The 27,211-nt window shown below is 35.9% G+C and overlaps 1 protein-coding gene across 1 annotated transcript; it reads left to right on the top strand.

Annotated features, from left to right (window-relative positions):
• Positions 1 to 23: 23 nt before the first annotated feature.
• LOC129456066 (uncharacterized) lies at positions 24 to 22,105 on the top strand. Its single transcript, XM_073858511.1, has 8 exons — positions 24 to 209; positions 1,060 to 1,264; positions 1,569 to 1,620; positions 19,823 to 19,935; positions 20,021 to 20,253; positions 21,377 to 21,536; positions 21,646 to 21,759; positions 21,986 to 22,105. Exons 2-8 carry the CDS (start codon positions 1,063 to 1,065, stop codon positions 22,087 to 22,089), a joined length of 978 nt encoding a protein of 325 aa, XP_073714612.1. The 5' UTR covers positions 24 to 209; positions 1,060 to 1,062; the 3' UTR covers positions 22,090 to 22,105.
• Positions 22,106 to 27,211: the final 5,106 nt, after the last annotated feature.

Genomic DNA, 27,211 nt, shown 5'->3' with positions numbered 1-27,211 from the left:
TTGCTTATTATTTTTTATAGAGTAGTGGATGAGCTGTGACTTTAATGGGTTGGCAAATTCTTTTTCACCAGCTTTCACCTGTTCTTCATGTCACACCCCTGCAGACAAAGCTTCCTGGTGTAGCTTTTTACTTTTACATAGCACTGTTAGCTTAACAGTTGAATCAATAGCAAACATTTTCCCACAGACATTACTAGAACACAGACAAGGTAACTATTTCATCAAATTATTATTGTGCTTGTAGTTAAATTAAAAGTGAGTTGATGTTGTATTAAAATGTACTACTTCTTTTTTAAGCAAGTTGACCACACCATGTCTGTAGTAAAATTTTAAGCCTTAAAAGCGTGCATTGTGGTCATTTTACAAGATGTAATATACAGTAAGTCTCATGTGCCAACTAGAATGTGTCTATGAAGTTTCAGTTCAAAATACCCCACAGATTATTTGTTATAGCATGTCCAAAATGCCTCTATTTGGGCGGGAGCCTTGAGCTGTACAGTCACATATAAATGATAAAAGACAGTCACACACTTACAAACGCTCTTTTAGTCAAATTGTGTGTTTATTCAGTTCAAAACAAGCATCTGAAAGAGTTCCTGGGCTATGAATCCGTGGTGAAAGGAATTAGATTCACACAAAAGAGGCTTTTTTACTTCAAAAAGTACACAGTTGCACCAATATAGTTATTAGTTAATAAACATTCATTAGGGACTTATTTCCACTGTTTGAATATTATCTTCATTTGCATTGAATATAAATGCCTTTTTGATGTGCTATGTGATGGTAAAAAGGGAAAAGTGCGAGGGCGGTAAAAGGTGAATTTTAATTAGGGAGATGTGTTCTACAAGCCTTATAGCCACTACAAGCCACTATACTGCAGACACCAAAGACATTGATTTTTTGTGTCTCTTGTAAACTTCAGTGGTGCAACCAGACATCGGTGGGCGGAGCTATAATGAGCTATATCACAATGAGCGCTATTGCTTTAATATATTACAAATATTCAAATATATAATGAAAGTTTTGACTAAATGCAATTTATTTATTATTTTTATACAGGCCATGTATGCCGTTGTTGTCTTGAAAGATTCGAATGAAGTGATGGTGGCAGCATCAAACTGGTTGACCCCAGACAAGACTCGATGTTATTGGCCACCATTCAAATCACCAGATAAATGTTCAGACGCTCTTATGAACAGAATTCAGCCTTTAACAGCAGGAAAACCATGGGAAATGCTAAACATTCAATTTATTGGAGAACATGGTAACATAACTATTCTAACAAATAGTTATCTTATAAATAATGTGTATGATATAGTTAGAGTGACATCATATTTCTGAATAGAGACCGGTGGAAATATGATAATGTGATTTTATGCTATTTCTTAAATAATGCTCAACAAAATTTTTAACAGAACTGACACAATTAAAACTTGTTGTTATTACTAATGTTAGAATATATTCAAATTTACATGTTAAACATACAATATTTATCAGCTTATATCTATAGAAGAGCCCCTTTTATTGTTTTTAAGTTCTCAATTAATGAAATATTTGTGTTATGTTAGTCACACTGGAACAGGCTCAGAAGGCAAAAGATGTAATTAAACAAACATACCGGTATGCTATAAATGTACCAACCCAGTATCACGCTGAAGCGTGTAATAGACACGCTGGTCCACTAGAGGATGCGTGTCAATGTCACGCTTTGCCTCCTCTAGGCGTGAAAATGACACGCATTTATGAGGATGATAACCAATAGGGGGCGATAATTTCTTATTGCCAACAACTTCAACAAGAGAAGCGACGCAGTGATATTGCGTTCTCTGGAGCTCCATGGGTAAGGCTTTCTTGGAAATTTGGTGATTAATGTTACTAAAATTGAGTAAATCCTGTGTTTATGTTAAGTCTTTGTTGCAACGTTAGCAATATAATATCACCGCTAAGGCAACAGACAAGTCAGTGCACGCGTTTGGTCAGAATCCAATTGGCTCATATTTAGGACATAATTGTTTGTTCAGGTGCGGTCATTTAAGAAATCCTAAAGTTGGTGCAGCATAACATTTAATTTGCGTGTGTGGACTATGGAGTTATCTATAGTGGTTTTTACGTTACTAAGGTCAGAAACATTATTGGATGACTGTTTGATAATCAGCTAACGTTAATGTATTAATCACAGAAAGCTGCAGTGACTGCATTATATTATGTTGCTAAACAGTTGTTCTGGCGTTTTTAAACCAGTAGTTTTATTAATTTCGCGCGGAATGCAGTTCGTGAAATAAGCTCTAAATGAAAAAATAACCGATTTAAGTAAATAATTGTGTTCATTGTAAATCTGCTCATCTAAACATACAAGGCGGAACCAATCGATCACAGAGAGCGATCGCTGCTGACACCGTCAGCAGCACTTACATTCAGATTACAATAATATTTCACATTATTACATTCAGATTACAATAATATTTCACATTATAAGTGTTTTTATATCAAATAAATGCAGCCTTGGTGAGCAGAATAGATTTATTTAATTATTTAATATTATTTATATAATAAGGCTAGTTTGTGCAGTTACATCTATGTCAATTGATCGTTAGAAGGGATTAAAATTGATTGTGTTATGTTCTGTAATTGTTGTTAATAAATCTGTCAGAAGAAAGTGTGTAAAAGTTTGACTACAGTAACCATATCTAACCAAGCTTCAAGTACCAAGATAATTATTTCATTTATTTCTCATCAGATCAACTGTTCATTTATGCAGTTTATGCTTTATTTATAGGTAGCATAACTGTTACCTTTTTGTTTACAGTTCTGCATATATAATATGACAAACCTAGGAGACTTTGCTGTAAGAGAATTAATCATGTTTTTGTTTTCTTTTCTCAGTACCCACCACCCTTCCCTGTTCACCCACAGTTTATACTTTTTCTTAGAAAACCAACGGCTCTTTTAAGAGCCACTTCAATAATCAACTCACTCACTCACTCTCCTCAAGTAAGTATTGCTTTTTAATTTTATAATCTTGCCCTGCTTTGTACTTCTCAAAGTCTCTTTCACTCTCTCCCGTTTACTCTTATCTTTATTAGAAATGCCAGGCCAGGGGTCAACAACTAGAAAGTGTGTGGTCTGCCATACACAACTTAATGTAGCTTGCAAAACCTGCAACACGTGCAAGGTAGAGCAGCCACATAAGCTTCGGGTAAAAAAGAACTGAAGAAATGTGATCAGAAGCGGGAGAGCTGGGTGCATGATGAAGATATGCTGGTATGAAATTGCGATTATTGTTTTATATACATAAATACATACATACAACATATATATGTTATTTTGCGTGTTTGTTATGTTTTGTATTTGTCAAGGCCTGGAAGAAAACCAAATGCTTGGGGGTCTGAGGTTCTGACACCCCGTTGTCACTTGACTGAGACATCCATTACATGCTTGGAAAGATTAAAGAATCTATTCAAGGTAAGATTATTTTTTTATGTATTAAAAATTACAGGTAAATATGTGGTGCCTTCTTTCAACTAATGTAGTACTCAGCTTGTGATTGATGTTTTTAGTTTACAACTGACTTTTGACAAATGTGTCACACACACACACCACGTGTTGAATGCATGCTCGAAAGTGACCCATGCAATTTAAAGGGATAGTTCACCCAAATAAGTAACATTGTCATTATTTTCTCATTCTGACATTGTTCTAAACCAGCATGAATTTCCTTTGTCTATTGAATACAAAAGATATTTTGATAATGTATGATGATGTTGCTCATTGACTTCCATAGTATTTAAAACAAATACTATGAAAGTCACTGAGTACTGTCAACTGCATCCTTGCCATCCTTGCTCATCAAATTATCATCTTTAGCATTCAAAGGACTAAAGATACTCATATAGGTTTAAAATAATGAGTGAGTAAATGATGACAGTGTGAACTATTCTTTTAACCCATCTTAGGGGCTGTTTACACTTGGTATTAACATGTGTTTTCATCGATCGGATCACAAGTGGACGAGAGAGACACATTACGTTTACACCTGGTATTTAAATCCGTCTCTTTTGTCCACTTTCGACCGCTTCTGTGCTCAATACTATGAGGGGGTGGTCTGTGAGACGGTGGGCAAGTCTCTCTGATGTCATTCAAACCCGAGCGAGAGTAATTATGAGTTTATATGGATGCAAACTAATATTATGTCGGAGTGCACTGCTTGTTTAGCAAGTAAACATGCTGCACAGTGTTTTGTACATGAGTATGTAAGAGCTTCGTTTGAATTTTCAGCGCAATTGATAAAATAGGATCGCGCAACTTTCACACGCTTTCAAAACGAAACTACGGAGATCAGCCGCTTAGTTTTATCAATGAAAGGCTAAAAATAGCGCTGTTCACCGAATGTTCATGCCAGAAGTCAACAAAAGACGTAAAACTTGTGCTTAATACCTCAGATTAGATAAATAGGCGGAGAGAAGGCGGTCGCGTGTGGCTGTTCGAACGCATTCAACAACATGTGCGTTCCACAACTCCAAAGCGATCCGATCGAAAGTGGTTTCGACCACCTCTGGATGTGGTTGAAAGTGGTCGAAAGTGGACGAGCTCAAAACGTTTTGAACACCGTTTACACCTGGCATTAACGTCGTCCACTTGTGATCCGATCGACGAAAACACATGTTAATGCCAAGTGTAAACAGCCTCTTAGTGAGTAGTAAACACATACACACTGAACAGTGGGCAGCTATCACTGCAGCTACAACTGCTCTCCAGTGTTGGGAGAGGTTAAAAGCTAGCTAGCTTTATGTAGCTGATCATGTTTAAGTATCAATAAAATAACATTAATAACTCCATCTGCTTGGTTGTCAGTTTAATCTAAAATAAAATTAAATGCACACACCAGATGATCCAGTCCAGACACAGGACGACAGACGATATTAAACTAAGCTTGAACTAAGCTTGAACTCTAATGTGGATTAAAGGGTTGACATTTTATTATACAAATGCTTGCAAATAGGGCTGCAGGATAAATTGCATGAAATTGTCCTGCACATCTCATCAGTGAAGTCAGTTCTTTGATTAGCAGTAAATCACCATCACCTGTTTTCAGATGGAGCAGCATTTACTACACAAAGCTGTGTTTCTCTGAAAAGCTAGGCAATATCCAGTTCATTGTCACAGGCAATTTGTCAACGATGATAAATGCAATATTGCGTAGCTTGTCAGTGTACTTCGCTTTGTGTGGTAAATGTTGCTCCATCTGAAAGCAGGTGATGGTGATTTACTACTAATCAAGGAACCAGTGTCTGCATCTAGAGACCAAACATTGGCACTGATGTATGTCAGATATGTCAGTACAAGGTGTTTTTCTAATTAAAACGCTCAAACATGCATTTTACTTTGGGACTAGTATCAACTCTGACCAGGAAACTACCCCTAAAGGTGATAACACTGGTCCTATCAGAGTAACTTTACAATTGCATATTTTTTATCATTTGTTTATAACATTAACTATCACATTGAATTGGTAGACACTGTAAATAGTAAATATGAATATTGTAGTTATACAATTTCAGTATACCAGTAGAACAAGTGGCACAATTGGTCAACATCCAGACTATCAAACATCCATCACATTTCTATTTTAAATTATTACTGTTTGGTAGAACAATAAGCACTTTTTACATTTGTAAGGTCTACATCTCTTGTTACTACTGTGGCTGCAATTTATTATGATTATTTTTATTGTCGTTTTTCTCTTAAAATAATTGTTTAGGTGTTTGGTCTATAAAATTGTTAAAACGGTTGATCAGTGTTTTCTAAATAATTCTGTATTTCGAAAATGTAGGCGGGACCTCACAAGGTGTTGCAGAACAAGTCAATAAAACCTCATCAGCCCGAGTTGAATCCAAATGGACCAACCTGATCTCCAGGTACCAGTGGCCCTGCCTCATACCAGAGCAGCTCCAACTGTACCACCAGCAGCCCTTATTGGACCACCAAACTCCCCAATTTGACAGCCAGTATCCCTTTTAGGACCCTCAGGACACCATGCAACCCCACTGCAGCAATCTGGGAAAAGAAACCCATTACCCAGATGGACCCCCAAGAGCCTCCCCAGTTTCTCTTGGAAAAGGTAAGCAAAAAAGGAGCTTTATGAAGTGCATTGAAAATAAATTCTAAGCTTTATAAAGAAACCATACTCTTACTTTGTGTCATGTGAAACTGTAATCAAATTAAGAGTCCTGGGATCCCTGCATTCAAAGCATTTGGAATAGGAGTTGCAGAAATTGATATTTATATACAGTGGTGGTCAAAATTATTCGAACACCTGACAGATCTGAAATATTGATTTTTTTTTTGTTTCCAAAACATGATTAGTTTTCATAACAATGGTTGCTTTGAGCACAACAAATATCAGATGAGGTGAGTCGTACTGTTTTTATCCACTTTTAACTTTATTATTTGGTATGTTCACCTTTTGCAGCAAATACAGCAGCACATCTCTCTGGCATAGTGTCAATATATTTACTCAGAACTTTATCGGTAATGTTATCTCATAGCCCAAGTGGGTTTAATAATCTGTCAGGTGTTCTAATCATTTTGGCCACCACTTTAAGTAATGAAAACAGCATTTCATGAATTTTGACGAGACGTACCATCAATCAAATAACAGTTTTGTGTGTGTTTGGCAAATTCCATGAAATGCTGTTGTCATAACTTAAATCATGCCTGTGTTTGCCTATATCTAAGACATCGTTTTGGTGGGCTCCAATTAGGGGTGCAATATATATTGACTCTGTACCTTTATCACAATATTTCATTGCATAATATCATAAAGAAAAACTGCATACTTTCTGTTGACTGTGTGGCTTAGTTGCGTTAGATTTAGAGCCCACTTGGAACTGCTAATGATCATGTTTCATTGGCCAGTTGCCCAGTCACGTGCAAGTGTCCATGCAAGTATAAACTGTCTATTTGAGATAATAATGCTGTGGAATAATAGGCTATTTTTTGTTGTGATTACTTTACTGTGATGGCGTTATTTCTTACTGACTGTACAAGACCTTTTGCGTCCAGTGCTCACCGTGTGCAGCCTTTATGAAAATAAGTTTTTATTATAAACTGGACTAATTTTCATAATAATTTCTACATTTGAAATGTTTCTCTGTTGTTAACAGATGGTGTGAAAGAAGGCTTTCCAGCTCTGACTACAGTGCGGCCAGATCAAAGGAAAGGTGTGTTGACAACGGACAGTTAAATGAGTTTTAAGCTAAATTTGAATTGGTTGATGGGGAAAAAGATCACAATCTAACTAGATGAATCAGCAATGGCCTTTAAATTCAGGAGGGGATATTTATGTAGTAGGATGAATCGCGTGCGATTATTAATGCAATATTTCCCCTCTTGTCAGTGAACTACAGCTCTGTGTAGAATGCGCTCCATCTGAAAGCAGCTGATGGCCATTTACTACTAAACAAGGACGAGATTTACTGACGAGATGCGCATTACAATCACATGCGATTAATTGTGCAGCACTAGTATGTAGTGTACTACAGTCTGTTGTGAATTAATGAACAGTACTTATTTGCAGTGTGGAAACGGTTGTACATGGTGGTTCTTGCACTCTATGGGAAAGTACGGATTTGATTTAAGGAGTGTATATAAAAAAAAATTCAGACTATTACTCCCATTCCATTTTCTAAAATTTATTATTCAGAAATTCTGAATGCCCACACAATGTGACAGGAATTTTTACCCTGTGAAGAGGGTTGCCAAATCCAGAGTTATTAAGGTTAAATGTAATACAACTCAAACAATACACGGGTTATATAATGTTCCAGTTGAAAAGGGATGATATAGTTTTTTTTTGTTTTGTTATTGATGTAATGGTCTTAAACTTATTGGTAAACACAGTAAATATTTGAAACTAAAAAAGTCCCACTGTTTTTTAGGGCCAGAAATGGAAGCAGGTGGAGTGGGAGCCGTGCAAACTTTGGTATGTACAACGTCTCAGTCATGCCAATGAGAAGTGGCATGTTCACTGTTAATTTTAATCTGTTGTCAGTATATCTAATTGCCACTAACACCTACTGTCCACAATTAACATGCAAAACAATTTAGGCAAATAATGAAATTAAGGTAGTATGCCCAAACTAAATGGCCTGCGTGAAGTCATAGTTCTGAGGATTTGTCAACCCATTAAACTCCTTGTAGAAGATTAGGTCGAGACAAAATTTAAGATTTTGGCATCATTGCAAAATGAGCTTTCCTTGTCTCTAGGTATTTATATAGATTTCCCTGTTACCTTGCTCATGTGCTTTTCTTTAAAGGGATACTTCACCGATTTAGCATTCAGCTTTGTATCTGTAGAAACCCGGCAGTATTACTGAATGACCATGTTTCCCTCCATCATTTCCCCCTGAGAGGAGAGATATCTGCATTTTGGTTCTGCAAAAAGTCCTCCGATGATGCAAAAATCGTCATATTACATCATCGGAGGACTTTTTTGCAGAACCAAAATGCAGATATCTCTCCTCTCAGGGGGAAATGAGGGAGGGAAACATGGTCATTCAGTAATACTGCCGGGTTTCTACAGATACAAAGCTGAATGCTAAATCGGTGAAGTATCCCTTTAAAGTCTCATTCTAGTCAAGAATTGTATCAGTTAAAATGCATCTTTGAACATCATAATAAAAATAATAATATAATATAATAATATAAAAAAAGTTTTGATTGTCACATTGTATGCGCAGATCTATGAATATGCTAATCTACTCAGTTGCACAGCTAAAACATCTGTATGTAGCATCTACTTACATGTATATGGTCTAAGACCAGTGGTCACCAATCCTGGTCCTGAAGGGACGGTGTCTCTGCAGATTTTAGCTCCAACCCTAATCAAACACACCAGAAGGACCAGGATTGGTGACCACTGTCTAGACGCATAACTGCTGAGCTTAGACTATATATACACATACATACATACATACATACATACATACATACATACACACATACATACACACACACATACATACACACACACACACACACATACATACACACACACATACATGCATACATACTACTGATGCACGCGTTCAACTGTGTTGATGTGATTGGTTATATTATGTTTGTGACGTTGGAAACGCAGGTGATTTTAAACGGGAATTAGACTGCGGAATATTTTCTCCATATAATTAAAGATAAAGTTGTTGAATAATGAATTTGCACATGGCTTGTCTTTAATTGTTAAAAACACCAAATTGAGACATAAACAATGTTAACATTGTGATTCATTTATCACATATGTTGTCTTAAAGTTAAATGTGAACTTCACATTCCTCTCTTTGGAGTTACCAGAACAAAATGCAATAAGTCAAGTGATGCTTTAACACAAAATTGATGTAAAAGAACAATGAAGGCTTTCTTTTGCATTGTTGACTTGCATATCCTACTGTGATTTAATAAAACTCCACCAAAACACAGCTTTAGGAAAACAGCTGAAGTTTTAATGTGTGTCTTAAAGGAAAACACCACCATTTTCAATATTTACTATGTAATTTAGACAAATGAATACATATCTTTTTTCAATGCGTGCACCTAATCTTTGTACAGTGCTTCTTGAATGCTTTAGCATTTAGCCTAGCGCCATTCATTCCTTAGGATCCAAACAGGGATGAATTTAGAAGCCACCAAACACTTCCATGTTTTCCATATTTAAAGACTCTTACATGAGTAGTTACACGAGTAAGTATGGTGGCACAAAACAAAACATGGAAAGTGTGGAAACCATGGAAGTGTTTGGTGGCTCCTAAATTGAACCCTGTTTGGATCTTAAGGAATGAATGGGGCGAGGCTAAATGCTAACACATTCAAGAAGCATTGTACAAAGATTAAGTGCACGCGTTGAAAAAAGATATGTATGTATTCATCTAAGTTGAGGTAAGAACATAGTAAATATTGAAAAACTGTGGTGTTCTCCTTTAATGTGTCTACAGTTTATTTGCCCAACCAAACATGTAATTGCATTTTTTCTTTTTGTGTTACAGATAAAAGAAGTGGCCATTGGAGTGGGTGGCGGATGGGGACACTTGTTAGTGCTTCGGCATCTTCTTGGGGACCTGATACAATAAGAAGCACTATTATTTTCTCTGTGTAACTTGTTTTTCTTTTATGTTTTAAACAAACCATTGTTTCCTGGACCCTTTTATTGCTCCTCCTTTCACTTGCTTTTTTGCACTTTTTTGGATATTAATACTGAATACTGTTAAAACTGTTTTGCAACCAAATTATTGTCAATTTAACTGTTTTAATTGATGTTATATCCTACTGTGATGTAATGATGTTAAGTACAGTGAGTCTATTTACTTTACTTTTTTCAATAAACATTGAGGAATTCATTGGTTTCTTTATTTTCACACACACACTATTTATTAAAAAGTCTACTTGGTGAACATTCAAGACAACATAAAATGTATTTGCTCAGAGAATAAAAAACATCCATAGCTGCTGATCCTTGTATTATTTATAGTAAAACTGTTTAGTTTCTAGAAACAAGATATTTTGTTCTGCCTGTCTTGTGTTGTAAAAAACAAATCAATCATCCATTCTAATTGATCACATATTTTACCTACACATTTTATCTATCAAGCAATGGAAATGATGTGGTTTAGAGCACCTTAATTTTTAATGTTGATAGACAACTCTATACAAAGCTTTTTTTACTTGAAGATTGATGGTGGGAAATAAGTAATTGTTTATACATTTAATAATTTTGCAGATGCTTTTGTCCAAAGCGACTTACAAAGGTAGCATTAAGAGCAACACAAGAACAACAATACATAAGTGCACCAGAAATAGTCTCAGTATATAAACCAACAATACATAAGGTGTTGAGTAATCACAATGCATGCCAAATGCATTGTGAACTTCTGAGCAATAGAAAAGTTTTAAAACATCAGTGTGTCATATAATAACTCTTTAAATTAGATGATGATTCTGAAAATAACCACTTACCCATACTATGTGCACAGCCCAAACAGACAGACATAAAATTAAGAAGATGGACACTGTAGTTCTGCAGTACATTACTTGAAGCTAAATGAGATGTGATCAGCCCCCCTCAACTGTTGCTGCTTTGAGGGCCATCTATAATGACACTGTTATGAGGCCCACAGTAGTGTTTGATTCAAATAAGAAAAAAATTCATTAAGGAATTGAATACTATGTCTGACAAATGCACTGGGCCATTTCATGTCTTTGAAATGTGTGATACAAGGGCTGAGTGGGCAGAGTGAAATTAAAAATGTTGTCATAGGACTAAACCAAATATACAGTTGCTTTGCTTTGATATATTGACCTCTGAACTATAAAAATGATGCATATATGTGAGTCTCATCATTCAGAAAAGGAAAGGGACTACAATGATGAGACGAACTGTTTTACAAAGCCCTTGAACTCTTCCATCATGAGGAGTACTGGTGTGATCACTAGATAGCATCACAAAATGTGATACAAATTAAATTTCACTTTGCTGTCATGTATAATTATTAATTCTGACAACACTATTGTGCTTCACTTCTGCATAACCCTAAATGCATACTCATGCTGGTATGCTGTTTTTTTCCAGCAGGGAATTGTTTTGGTGCTGGTTTGCTGATGACCAGCATAATTCCCATGCTGGGTTGGTGCTGGTGGTCATCGCATACCAGCACCAATCCCATGCAGGTCATACCAGCAAGAACAGCATGTTATATGTTGTGTTTTGGTGCTGGTATGCTGATGACCAGCTAAACAAGCACCAAACCAGCATGGGAATTATGCTGGTCTATGCTGTTTTTTCCATTAGGGTTTAATATTCCAGACATGAAAAACACTATACAAATAATTTCCCTGTTGCAGTGTAATATAGACTGTTAAATATGTAGTTCTTAGGTTTGCAAACTAGGGTTGTAAATAGACCATTTCAAAAGATGTAAACAACACTGGTCCAGAAGCACTTCCTGTTTCAGTTTTTTAACACTAGATAAATGTTGGGATAAATTACAACCAACAGAACATATAGAACTGAGTCAAAAAGTTAAACAAACATCTTAAAGATAATGATATAGCCTATGTGTAAAATAACAGTCACAAACTGAAACAGGAAGTGCCTCTGGACCAGTAGCCTATATTGTTTACATCTTTTCAAAAGAACTATAGTATAAAGTGACTTTCTAACAGACATGCTATTGCCAAACAATAAAACATATTGTAAGAATTCAAACGAGTTCATGCTAGTTGCTAAGCTAACAGCCTGACCACAGACACATATAGGCCTAAGTAAGGTAAACGTATTGGGGGGAAAAGATACTGATATTGCTAAGAAATCATTTAAAATGTCATTATTTATAATTGTGTTTCAGATTGAAATTTAAGCACTAAATGTTAGGGGCTGGCTATTTATTTCTATCCATCCATTGCTTATCCGTTTGGCTGGGCTACGGGGTGTTTGCTAAACCCTCAAGTCGGACTGGTCACCATCACTGATTTACTAATAGAAACAACACTCCAGAGAAATTTTAGGGTCTAATTATCCTATTGTATTCATTTTCTTTGGGTTAAGTTTAGTACGTCTAACTTTTAGGTTTTAATACAGAAAACACAGCAAATAATAAAAATAACTTTATTTACAAAGCATTTTCCCGTGCTGACAAGCATTTAATCAAAGACCAAAAGCATTCACACATACTATATGTAAATATATGTATTTATAGTATACATAACTTAAAAGTTAATCATCTTTGAACTGTCTAATGTTAATACCCTACTATTATCTAGAGCAAAGTTATGCAGCAGTGTAATGAAAAACTTGTATTAATTATAACAACTATGCCATAAATAATACAACACAACTGTATACTAACTAATTAACACGTTTTTATTAATATTTACCCTGTATTAAACTATCATATATTTTTAAGGCATAAATAAATAAAGCAGTTTTACATCTCTTTTTCAAAACAGGGAAAAGTAAACAATTTTGCAGGTACATATATGAAACAGTTTAATAATTACCTCAAGAAAATGGCATTGTAAAACATTTCCTTTCATTGAAAAGGTAACAACAGTATTAACTCATGCATCAAATATGGGTAGGTTATTGATCAGTCATTTATGTAAAGTGTTTCATCTAATGACATACAGTTAGTTCACTCCAAAAGTATCCACAATCACTGTGAAAAAAACTTGATACAGTATAAAACTATATAACAATAATAGTAACATATGTAACACAGGCAAAATAGATTTGCACATTTTTCTACAGTAAATGTCATTATGTTGACAAGATGATATGGGCACAGTTTGGTGAAGTAACCACTGCAAGAGGATTGTGGCATTTGCAAGTTGTAGCAACACAGTTGACTGTAGGAGTAGTCTGTGAAACATCGGAGGTGGAGGGGAAACCTAATAGCTAACCTGCTGCTTGTAAACGGAGATATGGATTATCATACAAAAACTTATTTAACAGTAGTTTCCCATCAATCTATGAGGCTTATGTTGCTTACACACTGCAGGAAACGGTTGTCTAAAATAAAAGCACTGTATCAGACATCCATTACATTTCCAAATAGTTTTATGTTTTCCATGAAACACACCTGCAGTTCAGTGTGACACACAGTCTAAATGCATACACCAGTTCAGAGTTCCAAATCCAAAATGTCATCTGAACTCTCATAATCCAGCTCTTTGTGGTCCTCCAGTATCTCCTCAGGCTCATCCTCCAGCAGAGAAACAGCATTTGGTCCTAAAGCAGTGTTCTTCACCCTCTATCCTGGAGCTTAGCTCCAACCTTAATCAAACACACGTACCTGTGATTTTCTAGAGATCATGAAGACATTGATTAGCTTTCAGATGTGTTTGATTAAGGTTGGAGCCAAAGTCTGCAGGACACCGGCCCTCCAGGGCCGGGAGCGAAGAACACCGTCCCAAAGCCTGGCTGTAACTTGAGCAAACTTGGAACTTCTCTACATCTGCAAGCCTTTTCTGAAGACGACACAGTAGCCAGCGATGATACACTTCACTTAAACTGCCTAAAAGGAAAAAATTGAAGGGATGCATGAAAATACTTAGAGGTTTTACTTGAGGCTTATTTTGTACATTATGTTAATACTGCTTTCATTATGAAGGTCCAATTATATTCCTAAAGATTTCACATTAGTATTACTAATTACATTATACTATTAGGAAATAAATTTAAATACCTCCATGTACTCCTTTCTAAACTATATACAACAATTGCCATGATTTCATTGTGTCTTGATTTTCTTTGTTTCTATTCTATGTAAAGAACTACAGATCATTAAGATCCAACCACAAGAAAACTATAACATAACACTTCAGGATCTAAAAATGAGTGGGGTTTTATTGTCGTATTTGCTATTCAGTGTGTCTAATCATCTAGATTAGCTGTGATTTTTATCACCAAATGACAAAGGAACTTGATTTCAAAATGTAAAACTAACATGTGTCTTGAGACTTTTGTAAACCTTATTTATAGAAACCAATGGCATGTATCATTGCAAGATGGTAATAAAAGTTAACCTCTTACCACTGTTTTTGCCTGAAGACATTTCTGATATCATTTTCCTGATGTTCCTAGCCAGGCTTCTGAGATAGGTGCGGTGCAGTGGTGTCTCATCTCCCTCATCACAATGATCTTTGCTTCTTGAAGGCGCACTTTTGAAATCTTCTTGGTGAGGGTGTTGCTGGATTCTGAAGTCACACAAATAACAACATCTTAAACACAATTTTGACTGGTATATTCTGAAAAGCAAGCAAAACAAAAGCAGTGCATGTACAGCCCATAATCTGGTGCAGGGTGCAAAATATTTGATTCAGAAAGTCGGCTATGAGAGGTTAAAAAGAAACACTCACATAGTAAAGATTGTCTCCCTTTATCTTTATATCTATATAAGAAACATTTATTTGCTGCTTATGAGCCTTTAAATAATTCTCCTTATATCACATGTGGTGTAAGCCTGCTGAAGACCTAGTTTCAACATCACCCTAATGAAAAATAATGGACTAAATCTTTAGAGTAGCAGTAAAATTAAAATGAATATTGTAATTGTGTCATTCAATAATTTAAAAGTACAGACAAAAAATATTATGTTTGTTCTTTATCTGTTGTTTCTCTCAAAAGCACTTTTGGTGCAAAAGCACATTTGGTGCAATGAGGCACGACGCCAACTGGATGCCCCGCAGGTGTGCATTATTTTCAAATAATTCAAAGGACTGGAGTCAATTATTCCTCTTATACCACAGTTACCACAAACATTGCTCTGGTGCCTATTTTTAAGACATTTGACAAGTTAGGTGTGCAGTTATGAGAAATTAATGCATACCCACAGAACATTTCTCAGCCAATCAGAATACAGCATTCAACATACCCCTGGTATAACTGCAATCAACAAAAATGACTAAATGTTTTAGATGAGTTATCAACATTCCAGTGTGATTATAAAGGCTGGCTTTTCGATGAAGACTAAGAAACATTTGTTCAATTCATTTCTGAAGGTTGTGTAGGTCATCACATCTGGTACCTACCAAATCCTAAAGCAAAAAAAATAATACAAGTAAATGATTATGATGTCTTTTAGGCTGTACATGTCCCAAATCAAATTAATGTCTCAAAGTTGTTTACAAGGACACAAGTTTATTGCGATTAAAACAGGACATACCTTTACTTAAATACTTATACATCGCAAAGATTCTCAGTTACAAAATTGATTATCACACTGCAATATTGTAAACCAATTTCAATAATGTCCATAAAATACATTACCATCAGTAGCCTTTTGTCTGACATCTTGTACCCACTGATTCACAATGTTCTCAGGACACCCCAGTTCACTGCTCAAATCTTCCCGTCTCTGAAAGAATGCCATAAAAATATGTTTGTCCTTGCAATCTTTAAAAGTGAGAAAAATCTTTGTGTCTATATAACTCAGTCATAATATAAGACCTTGATGTATCTGCTGGATAATGCTGAAGGCCTTCTTGCTTCCGTTGGTTCCACCCAATAGCATGGACAGTTAGCATGTCATTCCTGGCTATTAACAAGACATGTATGTAATGAAGGAAGAAAGGTCCCATTAATGCTTGTGTTATTTCAATTAATCCAGAAACTGACAATTGAGTTTAAAATTTAAGAGAGAACTACATGCCAATTTTTTATGTACTTTGAACAGTTACAGCTTACTCTTATGCAATCTCAAAGTACTAGACAGAAAGAATAAAAAAGTGAAAAAATAAAGACAGGTTTCCTAAAATATTATAAATAGGCATCAATTAGATACTTGGTTGTGAGGCCACAACGAGACAGGTAGCTGTTGACCATTTCGACCTCCTCAACTGCAGTTGTACCAGCACCTTCCTGATTTTTGCCAGATTATCTAACAAATGTGTGACACCTATATTACAACCATAAACAGTTACAGTGTATTAATAAGTAATACAAATACAGTTTCAGATGGTACGATAAAGAATATGCATTACCTGACACTTGGTTGAATGAGCCTTGGCATGCATGACAGAAAGGAAAGGTCTCATCTGCAGTAAAGGTCTGAGTTCCAACATGGAGACTGACGCCTTCTCAAGGTATGGCCAATACTTGCAAGCAATATCTGTTCAAAAGAACTCTCCGTTTGTGGCTGCTTGAAGCTCCTTCTGCAGGTATAGGTGGATAAGAAAATATTACTCCCCGGCACATTAAGAGCTTTGAGTAGCACTCCGTGTCTGCAAACAACCACCTCAAGGCCCTCTTCATCAAGTTTGCTTACTTTTCTGTTAGTTTCAAATTACATCACACCAACAGGCATCTTTATAATGATTGTAGACAATAAAGGTTTACTTTTAAACTAAAGGTTTTTCAAGATTCATGGAGCATTAAAAAGTTAATCTTCTGCTTTCTCTACTCCAGTCAGGTACACAAACTAGTTGAAAGTCAGGGGGACAAATTGATATGTAATAATGAATGACCAAGCTATTAAACTAGCCACTTTGGGTGCCAGCACACATTCCCATATCCAAATGATTATTTTTGTAAAACGCACACCTAACCTGCCAAATGTCTTAAAATACCCAAAGCAATGTTTGTGGTAACTGTGGTATAAGCAGAATAATTGACTCCAGTCCTTTAAATTATTTGAAAATAATGCACACCTGCTGCGTAGCAGCCCACTGTCAAATATTCCTTACGTATTATATAAGCTCACAACAGCTGGGATACATTAACTATTTAATAAAGCAAAAATTACACATTTCAAATGATGGATTTAAATCAAAAAGTTTATTTTTCCTTAAAACTACAAGAGTAAAAGAACTTACTCTTTTGACTGACGGAATCTGTAGGTTTTTCTGTTGCCATCTGCACAAAGAGCAAGCATTGTTGGGTGTACATGCCGGGCAGGTGAAGTGCTCTACACTGGATGTTTGCATGATCACAAGTGCAGAAATGTGGAGTTCTCACTGTAGGCAATAAACAGACTGAAAACAGAAGTTCAATAATTTGTGAGAAAGCATTAACAATGGGCACAGTAATATAGCTTAGAAAAAATGAGGCTGACAAATCACAAATAATCTGGTAGAACATGGATACCTGTAGCTGAAGCTTTGTATCTCTTCACTTCTGCTTCTTTTTAGTAGTCGACCTCCTTCAGCATTTTCTCCACCTATCTGACATTAAATGTACTCCCTTTAATGGCTGTTGCTTTGCCCTTGGGTTCCTCTGCCTTGCATAAAAGAAAGTGTGCCTTGTATGGTAATACTGAAATACAGTTAACTCTTGAGCAGTTCACACAATTATTGCACTCTAAATCGCACACTTTAGAATTATCACAATACTGCAAGAACACAATCTCAACAAATATACTCACCTTGATTTGAGCAAGAAGCATGTCTGCTATGAAAATAACACCCTTTGCTCTCCCTCTGTCTTGCTCAGCAGCCATTTCAACAATACTACATTGGTCAGACAAAGAGGCATAGGCTAAGTGTTTTGGACAGTGAGAGAGAGAGTAATGAATAAAATTACAATACTTGAAAACAGAGAAGCTTGCGAAAGAGTGAGTGAGTGAGTGACCCTTTTACTGTTTGTACACAATGATGACGTGGCAATGTATGCGCACGCAGTTTGGCAACGGAAGCATGGCAAGAATCAGCAGTGAAGCAACACAGACAGAGAAAGTTAGTTTAAAAAGTTGACTTATCTTCTACACAGTTACCAGATCCGTGTACTATAGTGGAGTGGATAGAAGACGTTAGAAGATGGCCAAATACTAAACGTATATTATATTAGTGCAACCAAATGCTACAACCAGACGTTTTGATGTGGGGAAATCGTTTTAATAAACTTTCTGAGTTGCTTACACGTTAGAACCACTGGGAGATAACATCACTTCCGTTGCCAAAATGCGCACGCAGGCTATTTGATCACGTGGGCTGTAAAAGGGTCTATTGAAGTGGCTCTTAAAAGAGCCGTTGGTTTTCTAAGAAAAAGTATAAACTGTGGGTGAACAGGGAAGGGTGGTGGGTCCTGACCGGACCTGAGAAAAGAAAACAAAAACATGATTAATTCTCTTACAGCAAAGTCTCCTAGGTTTGTCATATTATATATGCAGAACTGTAAAAAAAAAGGTAACAGTTATGCTACCTATAAATAAAGCATAAACTGCTTACTGTAGTCAAACTTTTACACACTTTCTTCTGAAAGATTTATTAACAACAATTACAGAACATAACACAATCAATTTTAATCCCTTCTAACGATCAATTGACATAAATGTAACTGCACAAACTAGCCTTATTATATAAATAATATTAAATAATTAAATAAATGTATTCTGCTCACCAAGGCTGCATTTATTTGATATAAAAACACTTATAATGTGAAATATTATTGTAATCTGAATGTAATAATGTGAAATATTATTGTAATCTGAATGTAAGTGCTGCTGACGGTGTCAGCAGCGATCGCTCTCTGTGATCGATTGGTTCCGCCTTGTATGTTTAGATGAGCAGATTTACAATGAACACAATTATTTACTTAAAACGGTTATTTTTTTCATTTAGAGCTTATTTCATGAACTGCATTCCGCGCGAAATTAATAAAACTACTGGTTTAAAAACGCTAGAACAACTGTTTAGCAACATAATATAATGCAGTCACTGCAGCTTTCTGTGATTAATACATTAGCTGATTATCAAACAGTCATCCAATAATGTTTCTGACCTTAGTAACGTAAAAACCACTATAGATAACTCCATAGTTCACACACGCAAATTAAATGTTATGCTGCACCAACTTTAGGATTTCTTAAATGACCGCACCTGAACAAACAATTATGTCCTAAATATGAGCCAATTGGATTCTGACCAAACGCGTGCACTGACTTGTCTGTTGCCTTAGCGGTGATATTATATTGCTAACGTTGCAACAAAGACTTAACATAAACACAGGATTTACTCAATTTTAGTAACATTAATCACCAAATTTCCAAGAAAGCCTTACCCATGGAGCTCCAGAGAACGCATATCACTGCGTCGCTTCTCTTGTTGAAGTTGTTGGCAATAAGAAATTATCGCCCCCTATTGGTTATCATCCTCATAAATGCGTGTCATTTTCACGCCTTGAGGAGGCAAAGCGTGACATTGACACGCATCCTCTAGTGGACCAGCGTGTCTATTACACGCTTTAGCGTGATACTGGGTTGAAATGTACACATCCAATAAATAATTTATTGAAAATTTGACCTATTTAAAAGTTTTAACATTTTTTATGGGTTCTTCCTAGTATCACTGGGATCGTAAAAAAACCAAGACTTGAAGATCCTCAAGAAATGTCAAAAAATCTGTTTAATCCACCATCAGTACCATCCACATCTACATCTACAACACCAGCTGATGGTCAGTTCACTTAATTTAGCATAATAAATGAAATGAAAATTGTCTTTTTGTTTGCTCTTTTTTGTCATTTCCATTTTTTTCATAGACAAGGAAGAGATCCTCCAAATGCTGAGAGAAATCAAGAGCAAGGTTCAGGAAAACTCTACCATGTTAAAGAAACTAGTAAAAAAAGAGAAACCGGTTTCTGATCCAGCACCCAGCAGCACAAGCACGCCCTCTAAAGACACTACATTAAACCTAAATCTACCCCTTAAAACATTTGAAGATGTGGAGAGAACTAAACAGGAGCTGAAAAAGGCAAAAATGCGCACCAAATATGTGAGTCCATACAACATTTGTAATTCAGTAGTGAATGATAAAGTACAGTTAGCTGCTGACTTATATTGTACAATGTCCAATTCAATTTAATTTATTGTTAATTGTTTCAAAGCAGCTTTACATTAATAGAAGCAGGGGAAAACACAGAAAAATGGACAAAGAACATAAGTAGCAAAATACAGCAGCTATGAATAAACTTTACAAGCGAGCGTATTAATAATGTAACATATAGAAGAGGGTGCTAAGTTAAGCCAATGTCGGCTGACGCCCTGGGGTTGAAAAACCCCCTAGGAGGAAAAAAAACCCTTGGGAGATCACATTGATGGATGGCCAGTAGATCAGTGGTGTGTTGACCTTCAAGGCAGCCAGAATCTCCTCGGGATCGAGGACGAGACAGGGAGAGAGAAACAAAATCCTATTAGCGTAGGGGCCGTTTGCATGTTATGTAAGTGTCACACAGTGTTGTGTTTTAATATATGCCCAGTTCCAGACAGGCTAGCTATTGCGGCATTAGTATATTACCTAGACGAGTTATGTGAATGCTTTGTTCCGTACAGGCTAACTATTGCGAGATAAGTACATTTATTAGACAAATTATGTGAATGCTTTGTTGAAGAGAAAAATCTTAAGTTGAGACTTAACGTGATCGACTGTGTCTGATTTTCGGACATCAGTTAGCAAATCATTCCGGAGCTTGGGGGTAAGTAGGAAAAGGATCTACCACCTTTAGACACTTTTGATAGTCTAGGGATAGTTAAGAGACCAGAATTTTGCGACTGCAAATGTCCTTATTATTACTACTTAAAAAAAAAAAAAATGCTCAAAACAATCTGCTGTTATTTACTACAAATAACTTCATGCCGATCGTATGTTGTATTTACTCTCAATGTATAGATAAATGTGTCAGCATTTTTTGCTTGCATTGAATATCATACAGATTTTACAAAAACATAATACTACATTATTTTCATTCAGAATTTTAATTTGGGTAAAAATTCAAAATGGTCGATTAAAATGTAGAAAACAATCAGCCTAAGCAACACTGTATCTGAATAAAGTATTACTCGATAGAGCTGTGAAATAATAATAAATAACATTTTTATTTAAATTTAATTCTTCACAGATTAAAAATCTGTCAGGACTTGGAGGGGTTGGACCGAAGGAAGTGACTAAGAATATAATGAAGTGCGTCCTAACAGATGATCTGGCTAAAGAGTTCAACTGGCAGGGGAGAGGTGAAAAAAGACCCTTCTCTCGTCTTGCTTTAGCAGATATAATAAAAGGTAACACTACAGAAACACTACATACTGTACATACTTAATGTTTGTATTTATTTATATATTTTGTCTGCTTTTGCATTTAGTATCTTTATCAGTGATTTTCCACTTTCAGAGGCTGCAACTTTCAAACGAAATATCATAAAAAAAGAAGACTGTGAAGCTGAAATCAAGAAGTATTTGAATTACACGGCTGATCGAATCAATAGGAAGAGACAAAGACAAGTGGGTGAGTGATAGCTGTTATACTTTATAAATGTTTATAAATTCCAATAAACAATTGTGAATTCCATTCTTTTGTTAAAATAAATCATGCAATGTTAAATGCTTAGATATGCCAAAAGCTCAGTCATATCTAATTTCAGTTGAAAAATATTTTTTTATACTTACAGTAATTGACTTGTAAACATGCACTCTTAATGATCTTTGTGTACTTCACATCCTTTCCTCTGTAGGTCCTGGACCCGAGAATCCAGATAGGATGTTTTTTATTGCCTCCCAGTCTGAAACAGCTGTTATTACTGAGTTTGGATTATGCAGCCCTACAGTTAAACACTAAAGATCATTAAACATTGTTTTTTGTGGAGAACTGTAAAGTTTAGATTAAGAAGAAATTATGAAATATTGAAAAAATGGGTTTGACTGTGAATTAATATTGGACACCGATGGCCAATTATCTTATTTTTCTGTCATTATTTTCTTATTATTGATATAAATAGCCACACTGTGTGCAAGATCAGGCAGAAAAAAAAAACAGAGAATGGGAAACAGGAATTCATGTTCAGAATTTTATTATAACAACCATGATAGTAATGCAACACAGCTGAAAGTGAGTGATGAGTCCAGCAAAGGGTTATGAGAAGTGTGCACTTCATGATAAAATTTCAACAAGCATAAATGGAGTGCCCTCAGGTGGAGCACTGGTGCACTAGGTGACGGATGTGACAAGAACAGCATTTGTTTATTTTAAGAAAATGCCCTAAAGAGAGCACAAAGAAAAGTAAAAGCATTAGTTCTGATAAAGCAGAAGAAAAGTTCAGGTCTACACCATTACAATAAAGTGCTGTGTTATTTTGGGTCAAAAAGGGACAAACTCAATCTGTTGGGTCTAATTTAGCATATTGTTTAGCGGGTGGGGGACGACCCTTTTTTAGATTAACTAATCTCCTTCATGTACAGTGTCAAGTGCAGTAGACCTCTAAACAACACTAGTAGGCACTGTTTTTAAGCTTAATGATTTAGACTGTAACATATATTAATGTAAAAATGTGTTGTATTTGTTAAATAAAAGAATTTAAAAATATGTATTAAGAAAAAATGTGAAATTCAAGATGTCCACTATGCAAACAATAACTTTATTTAAGACTTTTATTTTATTTTTTAAAAGACTTTATAGTCATGTAAGTTTAAAAAGAAATCTTGAAGCTACACATGAGCAGTGTCTTGCCCTTAAAGGTGCAGTGTGTAATTTTTAGAAGGATCTTTTGACAGAAATGCAAAATAATTTACAAAACTATATTATCAGGGGTGTATAAAGACCTTTCATAATGACCCGTTATGTGTTTATTACCTTAGAATGAGATGTTTTTATCTTCATACACAGAGGGTCCCCTTACATGGAAGTCGCCATTTTGGGCCACAATGTTTCTACAGAAGACCTTAACGGACAAACTTGTTTTACTAAGTTGTCTCCGACGCTGACATGTTTGTCCGGTGGTGGCAACAGTAGCTTCTCTATGTGTTTCAATACACAACCTCTCCACTAAATTTACACACTGCAGCTTTAAAATAAAGCTATTCAGTCAGTAAATGTTCTGAAATAACTCTCTGTTTGCTGTGTACCATCATTACAATGTTATATTATTAACATAACACATATGCACAGACACATACAGCAGGAACCAATTGGATCAAAGTAATATAGGAAGTGATGTTGAGATCATTATGAACGAAGAGGGCCAACAGCCAACAACTATCATCTATAGTGTCACATTGTCAAGTTTTACACTGCATGTTCAGTTGGACGGACCTAGTCTCACCCCATGGCGTCAATATTTGACGACACTTGACCATGCGTCAATATGTTGACGCGGAGGGTATACCTTTCGCGTCATTTTTTGACGAACTGGGGACTTCAATACTATTAAGTCCGTTGCATTCTCTTTCCTATTTTCTTACCATTTTCTACCATTTTCGCGTCGGTTTAGGGTTAGATTTACATAATGACATCCCTACCCAAACCTTTACCTAACCCCAATGCCAGACGACAACTGTTTAATTTCGCGTACCTAATAGTATTGAAGTCCCCAGTTCGTCAAAAAATGACACGAAAGGTATACCCTGCGCGTCAACATATTGACGCATGGTCAAGTGTTGTCAAATATTGACGCCATGGGTGTGAGACCGTGTTAGATGTACAGTAGAATAGGACATCTCTGAAACAATCAAGAGCAGATGTCATGGGAGTAATCTGACTGCATAGTGTGGAGTCTTAGAAAAGCAAAAAAGCATCTGCAAATCATTACTGTAAATGTAATTATGCCATTTACTGTAGATCTTACTGTTGTAGTCAAGATCGACCACCTACCAGGGGCAAAGTGGTCCCAAAAGATCTACCGGGAAATTTCGTATACCACTGGCCCTTCGTGGTAAAAAAAGGTTTGTATTTGTAGTAAAACTAGGGTAATACAAATCGTAATCAATCTGTCAAAAAAAATCATAATAATAGAATCATTAAATCATGGCTAATTTTCCTAAATGACTAACTATACAAAATGATACCTGTTTGAAAGACGGAGATGCGCACCTGTCAATCAGCTATTACATAAGAGCGAGGCCAGAGACGAACACGCTCATAAATGGGAGTAATATGGAATAATGTGTGCATCTTTGAATAACTGTAAGAATTTTACATTTAAATATAATTTTTGTCATATAAAGTTTTGAGAGATAATAATGTTTTTTCCACTGTTATTGCTTATTTTTGTTAGTGCAGTTAACAGCGTGTTTGGTGCATTTACCTCAGAGTTTATTTCAGTAATATTGCTGTTTTTCCGATAATAATAATACAATTTACATGTCAATCCTGCTTCCTTGTCTGTTTATTCATTTCATTATGCTGTTATGTTAAGTTATGTGTGGATATTTATTGCCATATGAAACGTTAATTGCCGGTATATACTCTCATCTAATATTCAAATTATATGCGGAATAATGTGTGCATCTTTGAATAACTGTAAAAATACAATTCATTTGAATTTTTTTGTCAAAGTTTTGAGAAATAATAATGTTGTGAGGATATTTATTGCCATATTGCAGTTGAATACTCTAATCTATAATATGGAAATCACATAGTAGGAAATATATACTGTAATGTGATACTGCAAAGTTACCCTTCTAATTTTTATTTATAATATAGCCATACGGAGATAAACCTTTGCAAATGTGCTGATTTCTATCCATGTCCTGACCACCAGGCTAGAGATTTTAAACATCCTTAATCCACATTTACTAGTCTATCAAACAATCTAAATCTGCTTGATGGAACCAATCGCATATGTACTGCAATAAACAGGCATTCGGCGGCTTTTTACATCAAAGGCCGACAGGCTATGCCATTTGGGGAGGGTCCGCTCACTGATTCCCCTATATTTAAAAAAATCCTAGACATGGTTGGACCTGCCGAACAGGTTAGGCACTTTGATATACTGTGTTGAGCAAAGAAGCTGCACAGTTTGACCAGCGGGAAGCGGACGCACATCAGGCCACCAGACAGGGTTGCTATTTAACTCACAATGTATAACTATTATCAGACTGGCCCTCAAAGCCTCAAAACACTACCAGCCCATCGTGAAATGTCCAGACTCTTCCGATTGCCACTCCGCTATTGCCACCTACTATAAATTAAGACCAAGACCACAGTTTGTCAAAAGCAAGAGAAAACCAAGACTTAGGACCAATACATTACCAAGACCAAGTCAAAGTTCCAAGTATATGAATATTAAAAAACAAATTAATAACCCAATCTAATTATTAAAGGGATACTTCACCGATTTAGCATTCAGCTTTGTATCTGTAGAAACCCGGCAGTATTACTGAATGACCATGTTTCCCTCCATCATTTCCCCCTGAGAGGAGAGATATCTGCATTTTGGTTCTGCAAAAAAGTCCTCCGATGATGCAAAAATCGTCATATTACATCATCGGAGGACTTTTTTGCAGAACCAAAATGCAGATATCTCTCCTCTCAGGGGGAAATGAGGGAGGGAAACATGGTCATTCAGTAATACTGCCGGGTTTCTACAGATACAAAGCTGAATGCTAAATCGGTGAAGTATCCCTTTAAATCCCATGGTTGAGTAACAATAACATAGCATTAGGTATCTTTAACCCAGCGTTGTGTCCTGTATCCCAGTTTTTTGGGGGTTAGAAAGGTTTGAACCCAGCTCGATGGGTTGTAAATAATTATATTCTGGTTTGTTTTAACCCATTGTTGGGTCAAATATACATATTTTCTGGGTTACTTTACTCACATCATACATCTGCTTTGACCAAACTGTTTGCACAATGTATGTATTTGTATGGTTGACTGAGTTTCATGCAGTTGAATCATCACTCTCCTCTATTGTACTCTGGCAGTCATAGCCAAATTTTCCCAAAAAATCTCCTTTGGACAGGGAAACATGTAAATTAACTGTGCATTAATTTATAAACCATAGCCAGTATCTTAGCTCTAACCAATAATTTCCTTTCTGAAACCATGTCTGTATCTGCTCCTCACGAGACATGAGAGGTGCAATGCAAATCTGCTGCAGGCATAAACTTCCTGCAGAAATATCACACTTTGCTTTGTACCAACTTTTTTTGTCGCCTGCATAAAAATTGTCGCCGTTTGGCCCGAATCCCTTATTGACCATGATTTCCATTTAATATATGGAAAGGTTGTAATTTATTTGTCCTAATAACAGGATTAGTTGTTTCTGAATCTACCAAAAAATCAATTTCAATACCATTTACCCACAACTTCATTTAAGGTCTTTGTTTATAAGCTTGATCAGTCAGATGTATTTTGTAAGCAATTTTTCATTGTAGTTAGCGATGATAGTATATAGTTAAAATTAATGTTTCAGTCCCAGTTTAACTCTCAAAGTGCAGGTGGCAACCACTTCCTCTTTCGCAGCCCACTGTCATCTCAGTCCTATTTTGTTATTTATGCAGTCTGCCTCATACTGTATGTGAGTTTTGAGAAAGTCCCCTTTTTCCACAGATAAAATTATTTGTCCTCTTTTATTCGACCACATTATCGGCCTCATCCGTCTCCTCTCATGGCCATTTGCTTTTTTGCTGCTCCTTGTACACGCATGTTCAGCATAACACACGTCCAAGCCTTATGCAATGGCTTATGCAATCTGTTTCATGTTTTTATTTGTTTCATTCTCTCAGCCTTTTAGTGCTTTCCCTATGCCATTTCTTTCATCAGTCTTTTATGCATTTACACTTTCTGTAAATGCCCTTTTCATGCCAATCACATTTGTGCCCTTTTATCCCCATTTACTTGATTAATTTATACAAACAGTCCCTTTCTATGGGAACCCAAAACCCTTCTGCAGAAGGAAGACCCTTATGCTGCAAAAGACAACCGTGCCTATCAGACATTAGTTGTCAACTTTTGAATTCAATAT

Source organism: Misgurnus anguillicaudatus, chromosome 20 (genome assembly GCF_027580225.2).
Source record: "Misgurnus anguillicaudatus chromosome 20, ASM2758022v2, whole genome shotgun sequence".
Lineage (NCBI taxonomy): Eukaryota > Metazoa > Chordata > Actinopteri > Cypriniformes > Cobitidae > Misgurnus > Misgurnus anguillicaudatus.
This window is presented reverse-complemented; position numbering and strand designations above follow the sequence as displayed.